The following is a 16,460-nucleotide window of genomic DNA, read 5'->3' as shown; positions in this document are numbered from 1 at the left end:
ATTTTCGGAGACGGTGCCACAAGTGGGAGGAGGCACTTTGCAGTCTAGTATCCTTTTCGACCATTCTCGGTCATGTTAGCATCAAATGGCGTGACTTCAAGCGATAGGTGCAGAATTTCTTGCTTGAGGTCGAGATTATCGTGCAAATTGGTTATTGGTAACTTGAGAAAATATTCTGAAATATCAATGGCGGATGGAGGTTGGTATGAGAGGATGCTACCTTGGGAACATTACCAAATCTGGAAGGGACAAGTGGGACATCAATAGAAGGGTTTGGCAAAATGGTGAGAAGTTGGGGAAAGTAAGGAGAAAAATTGGACACAGAAAAATCTTGCCACGGGCTTACTTCACATGCTTTATGCAATGTGCTGTGGAGTGCGGAAGCAGACTGAGAAATGGAATTTTCAACAACTATTAGGATTGGTTGGGAAATAAACCCATCCTGACGAGGCATGTGCCATGACTGTGGCTGTGATGTGCAGCTCTTTGTTTTTGGGATCTTAGGGCATTTGTGGGTCGCAAAATGAGCAACTTGATAAAGTAACGCAAAAATATGGTTGCAACATCCTTCACCAGCAGGACATGTTCAAGAACTATTTAAAAATTTTTGACCTGGTTCTCGATTTATGGTCAATTTCAAGCTGTGAAGAGGGCTGTTTCTGGACATAGTATGATAGCTCTTCGCCAGCACGTAGAACATTGCTGTGTCATGGCATGCTGAAATAATATAATTCAATAAATATTCAAATAAACATTATTGAATTCAGAATTATATAACTTCACATCAGACCGCCTGCAAAGTACTATCGCTCAACACTGTGCTGATACTGACATGCTCAAACTCATCACTCAATATGGAAATGGTGTCTCCAACACACGAAAGATACCACTCACAGAACACCGGTGTGACGCTAGGAACTGTCTTAGCACACCGAACATAGCACACCGAACATATCACGCCTTAAGTACTGGGATTTCGACCGGTACCCCTCAGTGAAGTCACTACTACGTCTAATTCTCAAAGCCAGTTAGGAGCCTATAATTTGAGTGCTTGAATAAATCTATCAAGGACCTCTGCTAGTAAAAATTACTACAAACCTCTAAAATCTCTTATGTAAGATTCAACGAATAATTTATAACCTTCGTCGTTGTTATTTCCACTACCCCGCGACTCACTGGCAATCCTGTCTACATCGCCAAAACTGAACTCTGGTAGACCCGTCAGCAACTCAGAAATACAAGCTCCATACTCTAGATTACTGTGTAAGTGTGTAAATACTAAACAGTTCCTGTTACTAGTGACATCACAAGACAATATTTTCAGCAGTTCAGAGGAAAAATACAGTCCCACGTCAAGGCTTCGCAAACAGGTATGATGAAGTAGGTTGTGGATTTCAGTAGCAATGACATAAAATCATGCATCAGTAGTGTTGCAATAACCAACAACTCATGCATTTGCAGTAAAGAGTCGCCGTAAAGGAAAAACAACGCTAAAGAGTCGCCGTAAAGGAAAAACAACGCCAATCCCAATATATCTGCACATAATGGTAGCCTTTGGAGGCAAAATTACGACCGCCATCCCTTCATAGGGGGCGCTAAAGCGGTGAGAATCGTCCATTGTCAAACCATAGTGTCCCATATGGTGTCGACACAGGCAAATCTCACGCCTCAGTGAAATTGTATCACGTCACAATTTCCATTTGGCTACAGGCAATTTTACGGTCATTTTTGACCGGCATGCCGAGCATTAAATTTGGTAAAACGAGTATCAATCGAAAGCTGACTCTGCACTGATCACGAAAATATAAATTTTATTCCGCTCGTGGCCCTGGAACTCCCACAATCAGCCTCGAATTTTTCATTGTTATGGAGATTGGCATTGGGACGCAACAATGCTGTCTGACGAAACGAGAGAGTAGCTCAGGACGTAACAATGCTGTCTGGCGAAACGAGAGAGTAACTCAAGAGAAAAAGAACCGGACACCATTGTTGCGTCCCGATGCCAATCTCGATAACAATGAAAAATTCGAGGCTGATTGTGGGAGTTCCAGGGACACGAGCGGAATAAAATTTATATTTTCGTAATCAGTGCAGAGTCAGCTTTTGATTGATACCCGTTTGCCAAATTTAATGCTCGCCAAGCCGGTCAAAAATGACCGTCAAATTGCCTGTAGCCAAATGGAAATTGTGACGTGATACAATTTCACTGAGGCGTGAGATTTGCAAGTGTCGACACCATATAGGACACTATGGTCAAACAATATGAAATTGGTAAAGTTACACCAGTTTTCAATCCGTTTTTCATCTATTTTGTGTGTCTAATCTTTACCTTGTTAATAAATCTCTGAATGTCTTCCAAGTTCTAGTTAGGCCGTTGATATTTAACGAGGCTATATAGCGATCTTTATTTTATTTATTGAGTTGTGGTAGTATCTGTCTGACTACACCGTGCATGATGGTTTGTTTCTCCCCTCTGTTTGTTGCACGTTTTGGGTTTGTTTGACTTTTTTCTTCTCCCTTCAGGAGTAACTGTTTTCCTTCTGGATAAAATATCATTACGTTCTTTTTCAGAGAAAATTCGCTCTCTGAGTTTCGGGTTCGATGGAACTTGACGGGAAGCCTCCCGTGGTGTGCAACCGGATTTTGGGTCCGATTCCGAATCGGAACCGTCCGAAGACAATTGGAGCATCTCTTTCCAGGTGTTCATATCCAGTTCTGTTTTTTGCTGTATCTACTTCCTTGTTCGTGTTCTCGTCTTGTATCTCTTGTTCATTTCGGGTTGTGTTTCTATTTTCATGTACTGTATGTACTTTCAGTTTGTTTATTTTCAGGTCTTACCTTGCTTTTGTTCGCAGTTTCTTTTCTTGTCATTCTCGGAAATTATTGTTTTTTCGGGCATTCATTTTGCGTGTGGCCGGTCTGTTTGCAGTACAGGCATACCATTTCATTTACGCATTCTGTTATCATGTGTCCTGATTGGAAACATCTTGCGCATTTTTTACCGCTGTCAGCCGTAGAAATATTTTTTTTACACTTGGTCCCTCCTTCAATATCCAAGAAGGATGGGATGTTGTCGATAATCACGTCTTCAATAGCAACGCTGCGGTACCCATCGTAGTGACCAGTATCTCGGTGTTTAATTCTGTCCATCTATATTAGTTTGCGACAGGTTTTGCATTAGTTCTTCCATCTCATCGTCGTCAACTTCCGTTGGAACAGCTCCGATGTTCAAATAGAACCAGTTACTTTTTGGTAGGTATATTTTCGCTAGTTTGTAGTTCACCTGCATCTTGACGTCCGTTTATTGTAGTTTGCCAGTTTCGTCTCTTCATTTTCGTATGTTACGTTGAAAGTACGTACGCCTGTTTGGAATGCGCTCACGATTTCATTTGCATATTTTCGCATGTTTTTTTTCATTTTGCCGGATTTCGACTACTTCATTATAACCGGCATTTGCCGAGAAAACCAGATCACTTTTGCGGTGTCTCGCACCAGTCAATCTGTGTGTAGGGAAGGTAACAATGCTGCGATTGTTTTATACCAACTCCGAACAATCGATGAATGAGTTTTTATTGTTTTAAGGCGAAAGTGACAATGCTAACAATGTTTAAAGAAACTTTTCGATATTGGTGTTGTAACGGTACTGCTTTTTTAAAAGCTAGGTACGGCCTGTACAAATACCGTAGGCTCGTTCTCTAGATAAATTAAGCTGATGCGACTAACGACGGGTACGGGTTGCTTCGAATCGGTCAGTCTATTTATTTTTGACTTGTGCTACTGTTGCACCACAGCGGAATTTAAAGTCTTCTATAGGTAAGTCGTGTATTGCTTCTTAGTTAGGCACGGCCGGTACAATAGAACTTACACGGCAGGCACGTCTTCCTACTAGAAACGGCAGGCACGACTTACGGCAGTGCGGCTTTTATGTCTTCAAGTACATGGGGTACCGCAACTAATTCTAAGTACAGCGGCTGGAACAGCAGGCACGACTTACGACGGTACGGCGTCTGTCTCTAAGTACGTCGGGTACAGCAGCTAAAACAGCAGGCACGACTTACGACGGTACGGCTTCTATCTTCAAGTACGGCAGGTACAGCAGCTAATTCTAGGTACAACGGTTGGAACAGCAGGCACGACTTACGACGGTACGGCTTCTATCTTCAAGTACGGCGGGTACAGCAGCTAATTCTAGGTACAACGGTAAGTTAACTGCCCAGCGCAGATTTAAAGTAATGATATGGATCTATCAGAGTATCACAGCGATACACACTTTTCTTTGAAACCTTCCCGTGTCGGCAAACTGGGATTCCATGACAATATGATTCGGCAAAAAAAAAGAGAGTTAAAAAAGAAACAAAAAAAATAACAAAAGATAACTACAAGTCTAAATTTTGAAAAAACATCAAAATTTTCAATCTATTTTCTAGGCTGGAAACATCAACATAGTACTTATTTTTTAGGTAAGATAAAGCCAAGGCCATGAGGTAAGTATAAGTACCTAAAAACTTCAAAATTTCGATTTTAATCGGCATCGGTTTAGTATCCTTTTATTACTGGCAAAATGTTCATTAACCTTTTTCTCCATTCCAGCTTCAAGGTAATCAAAAATTTGTACACTGTTAGAAAAATCCGTAAATTTACACCTATTTAAGCAGTAAACGAATTTACACACGTTGCCGTACGTTAATTTACTGTTATTTACGGCGTATTTAATTACGGACATGAAATCGTAACTCGATTCACCGAATCAAATCCGTAAATTATTGTAGTAGTCACATGTATAGATGCGCGTTTCTTGTGATTAGGAAAGAAATATTTTGTTAAAATTGTAATTTCATATACAATAGGGTTACACAAACGAGAATAGAGTACTGTGATTTTGAAAATACGATTTTAGCACGGCTTGACAGAGACTGCTGAGTGCTGACAATCAGTAAACTGAATACTGGCGTTTACTAGTTGCAGAACTTCAATATCGCAACAATCAATATGTTCACATTGAAATAATTTCTAGGCCAGCCGTTCCAATACCAAGTAGACTGAGAAGAAGGCTACAGAAAAGAATGTATTGTGGTATATGGATTTTAAGGCTCATCATCACCTTTATATTTAATAACATGAGATATTCAGGCGTGAAGCACTAGTAGTTCGAGTATACCCAGTGATATCTAGGAGTTTTAGATATCTCTGGTATACTGTATAATATTTCATGACACATTTGAATAAAATATTCATTTTATTCCCGAAGCTTTTCGGCTGACCCTCGTCAGGGGGAATATCGTCAGCAATAATACGAGAATTCGAATAACTATGTTCAGCAACAATATGTATCGCTAATTATGACGTCACAGAGATAACATACAAAGTTGGGAAAACGAGAGAACTGCAGCGTTGGCATGGAGATAGCGAAGCAAAACAAGTTAATGCGCGATTTTCAAATGATACACAAATTCTTTCTGTTGGCATAGACTAGGTTTGCTCATAGTAATGATGGTGGACTCAAGAACAGACAAATGAAATAAATTGCGACCCTTAGCCAATATAGAGAACATGTCCTCGTGATAGTTAGCAGCACACGTTTGATTTTCTAGTAAATGTTTGCCTATAGAAGATTTTTGACCCATGGCCTGGTTACGTTCAAGAACAAGCGGATTGTTAAGCTGAGAATTTGAGATATAAGATTTGACAGACGGTGGAATGTGTTCTTTGATACGGTCCTGCAACCGTTTGGAAGTTCTCCCTACGTACCGACAATCACAGTGGCACTTGAATTCATAAATTACGTTGCTTTGTTTTATAGCCGGGAGAACGTCCTTTCTGGTTGCAGGAAACATTGGTATCGTGGTAAAAACAACATTGGTTTTCACCGCTGGATAACAGCGGTAGACTGCTGAAGTTATCTGTTTCTCAAATCGATAAGAAACCGGGCCAATCCAAGGAAGATGAATGTACACATCCCTATTTTCACGAGAAATTACTTCGGGGGTTTCTTCTGGTTTGGTATCATTCCAATGACTTAACTTTTTACTTATTGTCCGCTTAATAACATACTCTGGGTATCCGTTGTCAATGAAAATTTTACGGATGTAGTCAAGTTCATTATTCAATTTGACCCCGGAACAAATCATCAACGCCCGGTGAACCAAGGTGCCGATTAAATTGATTTTACGACTTTTTGGGCTGAAAGAGCTCCATCGAAGGTAATGACCCGAAAATGTGGGCTTCCTATAAACGGAGGTAAGGAATTTGCCGTCCCGTTTCTCCACAAGAACGTCAAGGAATGACAGGCGATTGTTAATTTCTTTTTCCGACGTGAATTGCAATGCTGGATGTAGTTTGTTCAAATTTTCCAGGAAACTATCACAGTCTGATTCATTATCGAATATCACGAACGTGTCATCGACATAGCGATGGTATGATAAGGGCGGTTTAATACCAGAAGAGAAGAGCTTATCTTCATGGAATCCCACAAATATATTGGCTAGAATAGGACCCAATGGTGATCCCATTGCTACACCATCAGATTGTAGGAACATGATATTGTTGAAACTAAATTCAACAGAACACACAGCGTTTCTCATCAATTCAATGAAGGTAGCTCTCGAGAAAGGAGGGGGTATTAGCTTACCGTTATATAGAGCATCAGCGCAAATATTCAACGTCTCATTTAGTGGTACGTTGGTGAAAAGGCTCTTTATGTCGAATGAGCCTAGGAAATTATCGCGCGCGGATAGCTGTGAGCGACGCATCTCATCAGCGAAGGTAAATGAATCGCGTACGCAATGCGACCCGTAAAGTTCGCGAACAGGTTCCAGTATGTTGATCAACCACTTCGCCAACTTCTGTTGCATTGACCCAGTCATGCTGAGTATCGGTCTGAGTGGCACATCGTCTTTATGCGTCTTCGGTAATCCATACATACGCGGTCTTTGGGAGCCAACAGGCCTGATGGAGTCATATTCTTCATGCATGTAAGTTACGCAAGCATTTCATTCATATTGCGATTGCGATCATAACTATTGGGTATTGTTGTTGCGTCATACTGATACACTTTGGTGAGAGATGATTGGCGGACTGCTGGCTTCTGATTGGTTGTGGAATTACTCAAAAGTTCGGGTGCAGAGAAAAATTTGTAATTACGCCATTATTGTTACGTCATACTGATACAAATTGCTGGGAGAGGATTGGCGGGCTGCTGACTTCTGATTGGTTACTGAAATACTAAAAAGTTCGGGTGCGAGATAAATCGTAAATGCTGCTTGGGGCTCGGGCTGCTGCGAAGTGTGGACTGGCGAAGAAAATTCAGGTCACGGGCGGCTTACCAGACGGAAATCAGTTTTAGTTCCGCACGTACCCCGAGTTTAGGATTGGCAATTGTTAGTCTGGGATTCAAACGGCGGTGGTGCTGCGTATTTGCTGGTATTTCATGAAGAAAATGGAAGTGGAATTGAGATGCCCTGTGGGAATCTGCGGAATAGAACTCTCGTCAACAGCAGCTATGTTTCGTCACTTGAAAGGCCATATTCGATCTGGAATTATAGTTAAATGTCCATTTTCTAACTGTCTTAAAAGGTACGGTGTGGTTTCCTCGTTTTCAAGTCACGTTAGCCGAAATCATACCGTTAGTGAGCACCATCAGAATCTGGTTCAGCTTACTACTGAAAATGCGTTAAATAGTTCAATTGCTGACGACCCGGTGCTTGATACGAATGCTGCAAACGGAGCTATGAATCAGGGAATTAATAACCCAAGCCTAATGTTTGCAACAAGGTTGGAATATAAAAACCTCATTCCGTCGTCAGTCGTCCAGGACATAATGTCGGAGCTTCATAAGTTATTAGCTTCCCATGGAAAAGAAGTTGAGAAGCAGCTTAAAGCAATCTTAAAAGGTAATACTGAAGTTACCGGTACATCTTCTACTGATAACTTCCTGTCTCAATTTCACTACGTCAATGAAAAGGTATTGAACTTGCATCATCCATTATTGTCAGAATATTCTCGTAGAACTGCTATTGCAAATTTATCGTGCTATGTGGCTCCAGTTCCTTATTTCATCGAAAGTTCATTTGAAGCAACTAAAACTTTTTATTACGTGCCAATTTTGGAAACCATAAAAACTGTATGTTCTACTGATTTTATGAGACAACAACTACTGAAGGTTCGTTCAGCATCGTCAACGTCAGAGTTTTCTGATATTTTTGACGGAGAAGTTTTTAAATCGAACCCCCTTTTTTCGAAAAAGAATGCTATCCAATTGATATTGTATCAAGATTCGTTTGAAATATCAAATCCACTTGGTTCGGCTCGAAAAAAACACAAAATGTTGGCTTTTTATGTAACGTTTGCTAACGTTCCTACCTATGCTCGTTCCAAAGTTGCTCAAATTCAGCTTGTTTTGATGTGCAAAGAGAAATACATTACCGACTCGAACTTTTCTGAACTGCTTCACCCGCTCATAAGAGACCTCAAAATCCTCGAAACAGAAGGATTAGATATTGGTCTATCTGAAAAAATATGTGGCGGCATAATATGTGTCGCTGGCGACAATCTTGGTAGTCATTGGATTGGCGGTTTCATCACTAATTTTTCAACCGGCAAGTTTTCATGTAGATATTGTGTGACACCAAGAGATAAATGGCCGGACTACAGAACTGAATGCTCACTCCGAACCATTGAGACATATAATGAATCTGTTGATCAATGTGAATCCTCTCTGATAAACAGCCATTGTGGAATAAAATTCTCTTCCCCGTTGAACGAACTCGAGCATTTCCATGTTTGTAATCCTGGTCTTCCTCCCTGTTTAGCACATGATCTGTTTGAAGGCCTCGTGGCACGAGATATGATGGTATTCATAAAATGCTTGATTCGACGTGGGTGGTTTACAGTTCATTATTTGAATTCAAAGATAATGAATTTTCCGTATGATATTGAAAGTTCGACGTCTCGTCCAATACCAATAAGAGAAGAATGTCGTAAATTGTTGGGAAATGCCAGCCAGAATTGGTGTTTCGTTCGATATATTCCGTTATATCTCATGGGTAAAATTGATGATTATGAGGACCCGGCTTGGAGGGCCATTTTAGTTCTCCGTATCATTATCGAGACTGTTTGCTCTCCGCGTATCACAACTGAAAATATTGCTTTATTAATTCACCATATATCTGAGTATTTTCATCTCCTCATGCTGTGTGACCCTAGCTTGACATTTCTTCCTAAGCATCACTTCTTATCTCACTACCCGTGGTTGATCACCCAGTTTGGGCCATTGGTACATGTTTGGACTCTCCGTTTTGAGAGTAAGCATTCGTATTTCAAAAATGTGGTTAGAACCAAACAAAACTTCATCAATATTACTAAAACACTCTGTGACAATCATCAGTTTCTCCAGGCCTATCTCATTTCCAACTCCACCTTATTTCCAACGAAAATGAGTAATCAAAAGGCCTATACAGATCCATGTCCTGAGTGGCTTGTACCGATTCTTTCCAGACAAGGAATATTTGAGCATTACCAATTGTTGCGAGAAGCAACTTTTAAAGGAACGCAGTACAGGCTGGAGAACTGCTATGTCATCCTGAGTCGTGATAGCATTGATTTGGAAATTGGAAAAATCAGAATGTTGGTACAACATAAAGATGTGGTGTCTCTTATTGTTGCTCCTTGCAAAGCTGAATTTTTGCCGCATCGTGGCTGTTTTCAGATTCATGGGCCTTATGCTACTGTACTAAGGTTTGTTGATTTTCCGCAGCTGTTGGATTATTTTCCACTGCATGGGTTTCTTGTTGGAATGTCGCTGTATACAGTACTTAAGCATAATGCTTGAATTCAACAAGCCCGAACGTGTATCAGTTGCAGTCTATTTGCGTATGGTTATTGGCTTTTTCATGCTTTGGGATATGCCATATGTATGTTTTCATGAATGTGTCAAATTGTCAGCAGATCATATGATAATGTTATAAGTTATAACACACATACTCTTCTTGACAGGCAAGTGCAAAATGGATTTGTTAGATATCAGTAGAATGCTACCCGATCAACCTAGTGAGGTATATGAAAATATCAAAGCTCGCCTTCATGAACTCGGTGTGGAAAATGCCAAACAAGCCCGTTTTCTAAAAGAAGAAGACTTGAGAGAAGTATTAGCTCCTGTTCCGGCTCGGCAACTAATTTCTGGACTCAAAGATGATTTGAACGAATCGGCGGCATCGGCAGATTCTGATGCCTCCTGCGTGGAAAGTATACTGAACACGTCCACCAACTCTGGAACCTGTGATGCGTCATGGTGCTATTCCTTTGAAGTACCCTGGCAGTCTTTTCCCGCACCACTGATCAAATGCTGTATGAATAACAAGATTCCTCCAGATGATCAACGCAGGGAGATGGTTCGTATTCTTGCGGACAAAATAATGAAGGTTAAACACAACCCAAAGAAGAAAGAACTGGGGACGATTGCCCACGCAATTATCTCAAAATATCCAAGCTCTTTCCTAGATATCGCGAGTGGTGTTCGCATTGGCAGTGGTCATGATTCACTTGCGAGTCAACTATGCTATAGAGTGGAAAATGAACGTCGAAAAAATAAATCAAAGGACCAAAATATGAACAATTCCAGTGTTAAAAGGAAAAAGAATGATGTGCAAGAATACGGCTGCATTAATTGGTCGCCCCCTACCAATAATATCAAAGAATTAGAAATAGACCAGCAATGGCTGCTTGAAGAAAGCAGGAAAGCCGTACGAGACATTGGAAGAGTGAGATCGTTAATGGCGACAACTTATCCACTGCAGCGATCAATAATCAATGAGCGTGCGCCAGTATCTGCAATCAGGATTAAGTGGCCCATCCTGTTTGAAGATCACTATATGTTCGCGCATTACTCCAAGCTTACTGGTAGGGTTGATGGAAAGGAACACATCATTCGCATGATGGACAGTAGCTGGTGCCTCATTCAAAAGTAAGTATAAACAGCTATCCCTATATTTTAATGTAGATAATGCTTAGTCACTTCATGTCTCGGTCGTGATTATATTGTCTGTTGCCGATAAAAGCTCCACAAAATCCGTTGCATTTCAATATTTAGTTGTAAATGTTTGCAGACAGCTATCTTCTCTGTTATCTTTTATAAAATGGTAGTAATTCTCTTTGCAGGGCGCTGAAAAATGTGAAGTCGGTGAAGGTTGTCACCACAATGGAAATAGTTTCGACAATATGCGAAAATCTTCAATCACAATCATATACGGCTTCTATTGGCATGCTCGAGTTACTATGTTCATACTTTGATGAGCCAATCTCGCAAATATTCAGGCGAATGGTAAGAAAAAAGCCTTGTTTTTATACGTAGTAATACGCCTATACCAGGATTTGTGTGTTAATTTCCCTTGCGTGCCTTCTTGTCCACCATTCCTCAAATCATAAAATGGTAGCCTTTGTACTATATGTTTCGTATGCTACGATACCGCATTGTTGGGATGACTCGAGTCATGACTTGACTCGATGCTTCAGAAATGCAGATTTACTCGAAGCAAATTTAGGGATCAATTTCAAGTCGTAAGTAATCAATGCCGACTAAATCGCTGCATCAGGTATAAGTTCGGATTTCTAACCAATCACTCAATGTACCCGTATCGTACTTTAAAAATTCGACTTGACTTGACTCTAGTCACCTCCAAACACCGAGTGACTTGATTTGACTTGAGTCGAGTCAAAATGCGCAATGACTCGAGATGACATGTGACTTGAAGATAGTGTAACTTGATCCCAACACTGCGATATCGCCAATCAAGGTTTCAACACTTAAACTTAGTATCGACACTATAATTCTCGTTGCTAAATCAACTTTCAGTGGTAAGAAGCGTATACTTTCAGTACACGATTAAAATTGATACTCGATTCAGATTCGAGTTGTCGAATCATTGTCCCCTGCGCCAGTCATTACTCGCCATCCAAGTGATGTCGATGAAGGTGTGCTGTAATGATAATCCATATCTGTTTTCAGGAAAGTGTTCGAGGAGACTTCGTGGAGGAGGCTCCAAATCATCCGTTCTTGATCGCAATCGGTAAGTTATTGTTTAGATTACAATGCAATAGTTTTGGAAGTGACATTTTATGCTTATGATTACATCAATTCCTGTCAGCATGCGGTATTAAATTTTAGGAATTAGCGTGGAAAGTTAGTGTAGCCAATTGGTCAAACCTTTTTGAACACTCTGATAAAGGCGGCATTCTTTACCATAACCACCTCTAAATTGGTATGATGTAGATCTGACTATAATACCCGTGCATTTTTAGGCTCGACCGTCCACTGTCCAGAAAAGTTTCTGGTCACCGCCGAAAAATCGATCATTTATTCGACAGAATGCTTCTACTCTGCAGTAGCTTATTTCTTCGTCTGCTTCTATGTTTTAAATATGGAGTACCCAGAAGAAGCAACAGCTACATTGGAGTTCATGCAAAGGTCAGCTATGAGTGAGAGTGAGACCACAATTGAAACAGATTATACTGAATTTAAGTGAAAACAATTATAGCCTATGCACCTGGACTCACCGAAACACGTTCTGATCTTGATTATGCCTACCTACATATGCTTTATAAGACAACAACTTATGTCTTTAATTCTTGTCCGAAGCAGTCTCTGTTGCTACTCGGGTAGAAGTAATCAATGACCTGATCCCATACAAACTACTAGAGTACTTGTGTAGATATGCTTCGTATTGGCCAACCCGAGGGACTGTGAGTGCCCTCGGTGTAATTTTCTAAATTGACCAACCCTGGTCTACGTAAATCAGGGAGGGCCATTAGCCAACCCGCGGCCCGCGCGAAGGTTTTGAGTGGCCCATGAGGTAATTCTCATAATTAGTTATCACTTCAAAAAATTAATTACCCAGGTGATTTATTATAAATTTTCAAGGCCAGCAAAAAAATTGATCAGCCTGGCTGCGAAATACAGGATGTTGATGACTATGACTATGTTCAGGCCCCGAATAATCCAGTCCTTGCCAAATGAACCCAGCAGTATACGGAGGCGACCCGCAATATTCAAAGTGCAATTAGTATTGACCGAATTCATTCATTAACTTTGAACAATTTTCGCGCTTGGCGTGGCTATGTACTTTGGATTTTAATAACATAATTGTTATCGATCGATAAGTCTTGTTTTCACCGTTACCTAACCCGGTTTGCTCTTTATTGGACGACTACTAAAAGGTTATACATATTGAAGTGGCCTGCGCAATGGTTTGTAAATCTCATGTGGCCCTTCGGCTGAAAAGGTTGGCCACCCCTGACCTAAATAGTACCAGAATATACCATCACACTCAGCTGGCAATCTCTTTGATGCTTTGTCCATGTTAGTAATATCTATTTCATTTGCAGGTACTTTGCTGGGATAGCAGAGCAAGGCTTAAAGTCTTCTAAAAGAAGAAAAAGTGACGTTCACCCTAAAGTGATCAAGTTTGCGAAGTTGCTGAAAAAAGCTCCATGAATACATCAATAAATGCTTCGACGCTGCATCATTGATTGATGATTAGTGTGGGGTTTCGTGACCAGGTCTATGGGGCAAGGAAATTGTCTGTTGATATACCAGCAAATCGGGCATAATAATACTGTGATTGTGCCGTGATTACGTAGTACGTCAAAGAGCCGTATTTAGATTTACAAATACGTCAAAGAGCCGTAATTAGCTTTACAAAAAGGCAGTAAATTTACTAGCAAACAGTGTTAATCCTACTGCTATTAGCTGTGATTTCATTGACTTTCTGGAAGCAGTTTTTAGTTTTACAATAGGCAGTAAATTTACTGGCGAACCAGTAACAAATCTTACAGCTATAACGCCGTAATTTAATTGACTTACTGGAAGCAGTATTTACCTTTACAAACGGCAGTAAAACTGCTGCCTGCTATTTGAGCAGTAAATTTACAGGTATTTTTTTAACAGTGTATGGCATAGATGTCGTAATGCTAACATGGAGACCTATGTCCTGCTAAGAGTCGTTTGGCCTAGGTATATGTAACGCCCTGGTGATCACATTGTGTTGTCATTGAGCTGTTGCTAGAATGTTCGGTAGGATAGTTGCACGTGGGAGAAGAAGGGCTTGATCTGGCTGGGAGTATGGCTGGGGGTGCTGGTTGTTATGGCTGGGGGTGCTGGTTGTGAGCGAGTGTGTCGGGGTTTGAAGTTGAAGTAGTAGTTCAAGTGGATTAGTACAGTAGGAAGTGTCTAGGGCGGACAGGGCTACTAGGGTTTGTGTAGAGAATTATGTGTGTAACGTATAATTGATTGGGTATTGTGCCAATGTGTATGTTTTGCGGTGTAACGTCGTTATGTGAATATATGCGTATTAGGCAATGTGGATTTGTGTTACCGGTGCGTGCGATCGCGAAAAGGCGAGGTCCTGAGCCCACGAACACGGCGTTTCTGTTGAGGCAACACCACATCAGGGACGCTACATATACATTGCTCTGAATTAGAGCTTCACAGCAAACTTTTTTGAAAAAATGACCTGAAATTTGAAGTATAGAGGCCTTTGCTCAGATAGGTTTATTCACTAAGTCGTACCCAAGAATCCGGCAGCGACGAGACCAAACACAAGGATACACTACTTGCACGAAATCACCCGAGCATCCCAAGGGCGCCAACCCAGAAAGCGGGCGCACGAGGGCTGCTACATCAACCGCCATCAATTTAAAGAGGTGCTTACTCAAGTATACTCTCACCACAAAATACAGGCACTAAGCGATCAAAAAACACTTTCACATAACATAGTCATTAAACCGTGAGGGCATTCGTCTGCTACGACCGGGCAGGACACTCGGCAACTCTTCCGACAGTGATGTCGGTCTCACCGACTGAATCGTCTACCAGAACTGGAAGTGAGTTAACATCATCCTCGTAAGGATGTAAATTATCCACATGCACGATGCGATATCGTTCGGATTCCACATGTTTTATCAGATAGAGGAATTGTTCAATTCGCTCTGATGCTAGCCATTGGTCCGGTCCAACCCGATCTCAATTTTGACTTTGCGGGTGGATGGAAGTACAGCACAAACTACCAGTTTCGAGAATCAAGGGTTCAACAGATGGATCGAAGTTTCTAGTTTCTAGACTGACAGATAAGATAGACTTACTCAGTTGCTCACGGGCATACGCAAAGCATCAGTGTTACGGGGCGGTTTGCCAAACATGATATCAACAGGAAGGGATATCTCTCTGCCTATAAACAAACGATTCGGGGTATAACCAGTAGAGGGATGCACTGATGACCTGATAGCCATGGATAAATAAGGTAAAATGCTCATCCCAATTGTCTTGGGCACTGTTCACGAAACTTCTGAGCATTTGCAGATAAACCCGATTGTTCTTTTCTGTGAGCCTGTCTGATAGGGGGTAGTGCTAGTTTTATCAATATCAAATAGCATACACATTTGCTTAAAATGTCAGATTCATATTGTACACCCTGGTCCGTATGGATTAGAGACGGCGCACCAAATCTGGTGAAAATTTTAGTCACAAGTATATCTGCATAAGAAGCGGTCAACAAGTTTTTTTCAGTGGGAATACCTCAACCCATTTTGAGAAGTAGTCGGTACATACCATAATGTACTTATAACAGTACTCCGTCTCATTCAAGGGACCCATGAAATCAATAGAAATGCTGTCAAATGGCTCAGTACATAACAGTTTCTGCAAATTAGCCATGCGATCACCATGAGGAGTTTTTGATTTGGTACACACAGAACAGTATTTAATCCAGGGGTCGATAACACGCGGCCCGCGACTTCATTTGAGATTTCAGAAGAAAGCTAAGAAAACCATTTTGAAACGCAAAAATTGGCTACATTATCACCACATTATTGTTGTTGTTGTTTCAAAATAAGCTATTATCCTGCGCCCAACATCACTCCATCGAGGGAGAATAATCAGCTGATATGAATGGGTTGGACATATTGCCTTGGTGTGCAATGGCCCAAACACTGCCAAGACTACGACGCTTCGAAAACGGAATAGGGCAGTGGTTCTTAAACTGAGGGCGTGAAAGCATCTACAGGGGCGCAGAGCTGCGGTTAACTGAAAATTTTTTCGCGCTCCGCACGATTTACATCAAATTCAAATTATAGAATTCTCTCCATGCCATCAAAATATCCGCTGGGATTGCTAGCATTCTGGTTGCATGTCTAAAAAAGTTCGAGAACCACTGGCTGAGGGCTTCCCCACAAGCTCGAGCTTTGCATGGAGATGGTCTTCCAGCTAGTAACGTATCTCGCTAGCCACAATATCGATTCTATAGTCGTTAAAAAGCGTTTCCTGGTATCGTTCAGCCCATCTCACTGGTGTCGTGCACAGCTCAGAGTTCGAAAGAAAATGAAATTGATAATGGTTTCTTGTTGTATCTGTAGCCAACACACTATTGAGATTTCGTCTGTTGGTACTGGTACTTGAACATGCGACCAGAAACTGC

General features: G+C 41.1%; 2 protein-coding genes across 2 annotated transcripts in view; both read left to right on the top strand.

The window, feature by feature from the left end:
- The window catches only part of LOC145448237 (uncharacterized), a 160,017-nt gene extending 146,503 nt beyond the window's left edge, over positions 1 to 13,514 (top strand). The window contains exons 2-6 of the mRNA XM_080326598.1: positions 9,991 to 10,957; positions 11,152 to 11,314; positions 11,999 to 12,059; positions 12,292 to 12,457; positions 13,375 to 13,514. Coding sequence (XP_080182724.1) covers positions 10,002 to 10,957; positions 11,152 to 11,314; positions 11,999 to 12,059; positions 12,292 to 12,457; positions 13,375 to 13,483 — 1,455 coding nt within the window. The 5' untranslated portion in view covers positions 9,991 to 10,001 and the 3' untranslated portion in view covers positions 13,484 to 13,514. The remainder of the gene's footprint in view (positions 1 to 9,990; positions 10,958 to 11,151; positions 11,315 to 11,998; positions 12,060 to 12,291; positions 12,458 to 13,374) is intronic.
- LOC145448233 (uncharacterized) lies at positions 7,088 to 9,990 on the top strand. The gene has a single exon (XM_080326593.1). It carries the CDS (start codon positions 7,427 to 7,429, stop codon positions 9,824 to 9,826), a length of 2,400 nt encoding a protein of 799 aa, XP_080182719.1. The 5' UTR covers positions 7,088 to 7,426; the 3' UTR covers positions 9,827 to 9,990.
- Positions 13,515 to 16,460: the final 2,946 nt, after the last annotated feature.

This window comes from Botryllus schlosseri, chromosome 10 (assembly GCF_051294905.1).
Source record: "Botryllus schlosseri isolate E-star chromosome 10, Bs_hap1, whole genome shotgun sequence".
NCBI lineage: Eukaryota > Metazoa > Chordata > Ascidiacea > Stolidobranchia > Styelidae > Botryllus > Botryllus schlosseri.
Note: the sequence above shows the minus strand (reverse complement) of the source record. Positions and strands in the feature narration are given on the sequence as shown.

Coding starts and splice junctions, on each gene's coding strand:
- LOC145448233 (XM_080326593.1), top strand. CDS start 7,427: ATGAAGAAAATGGAAGTGGAATTGAGATGCCCTGTGGGAATCTGCGGA.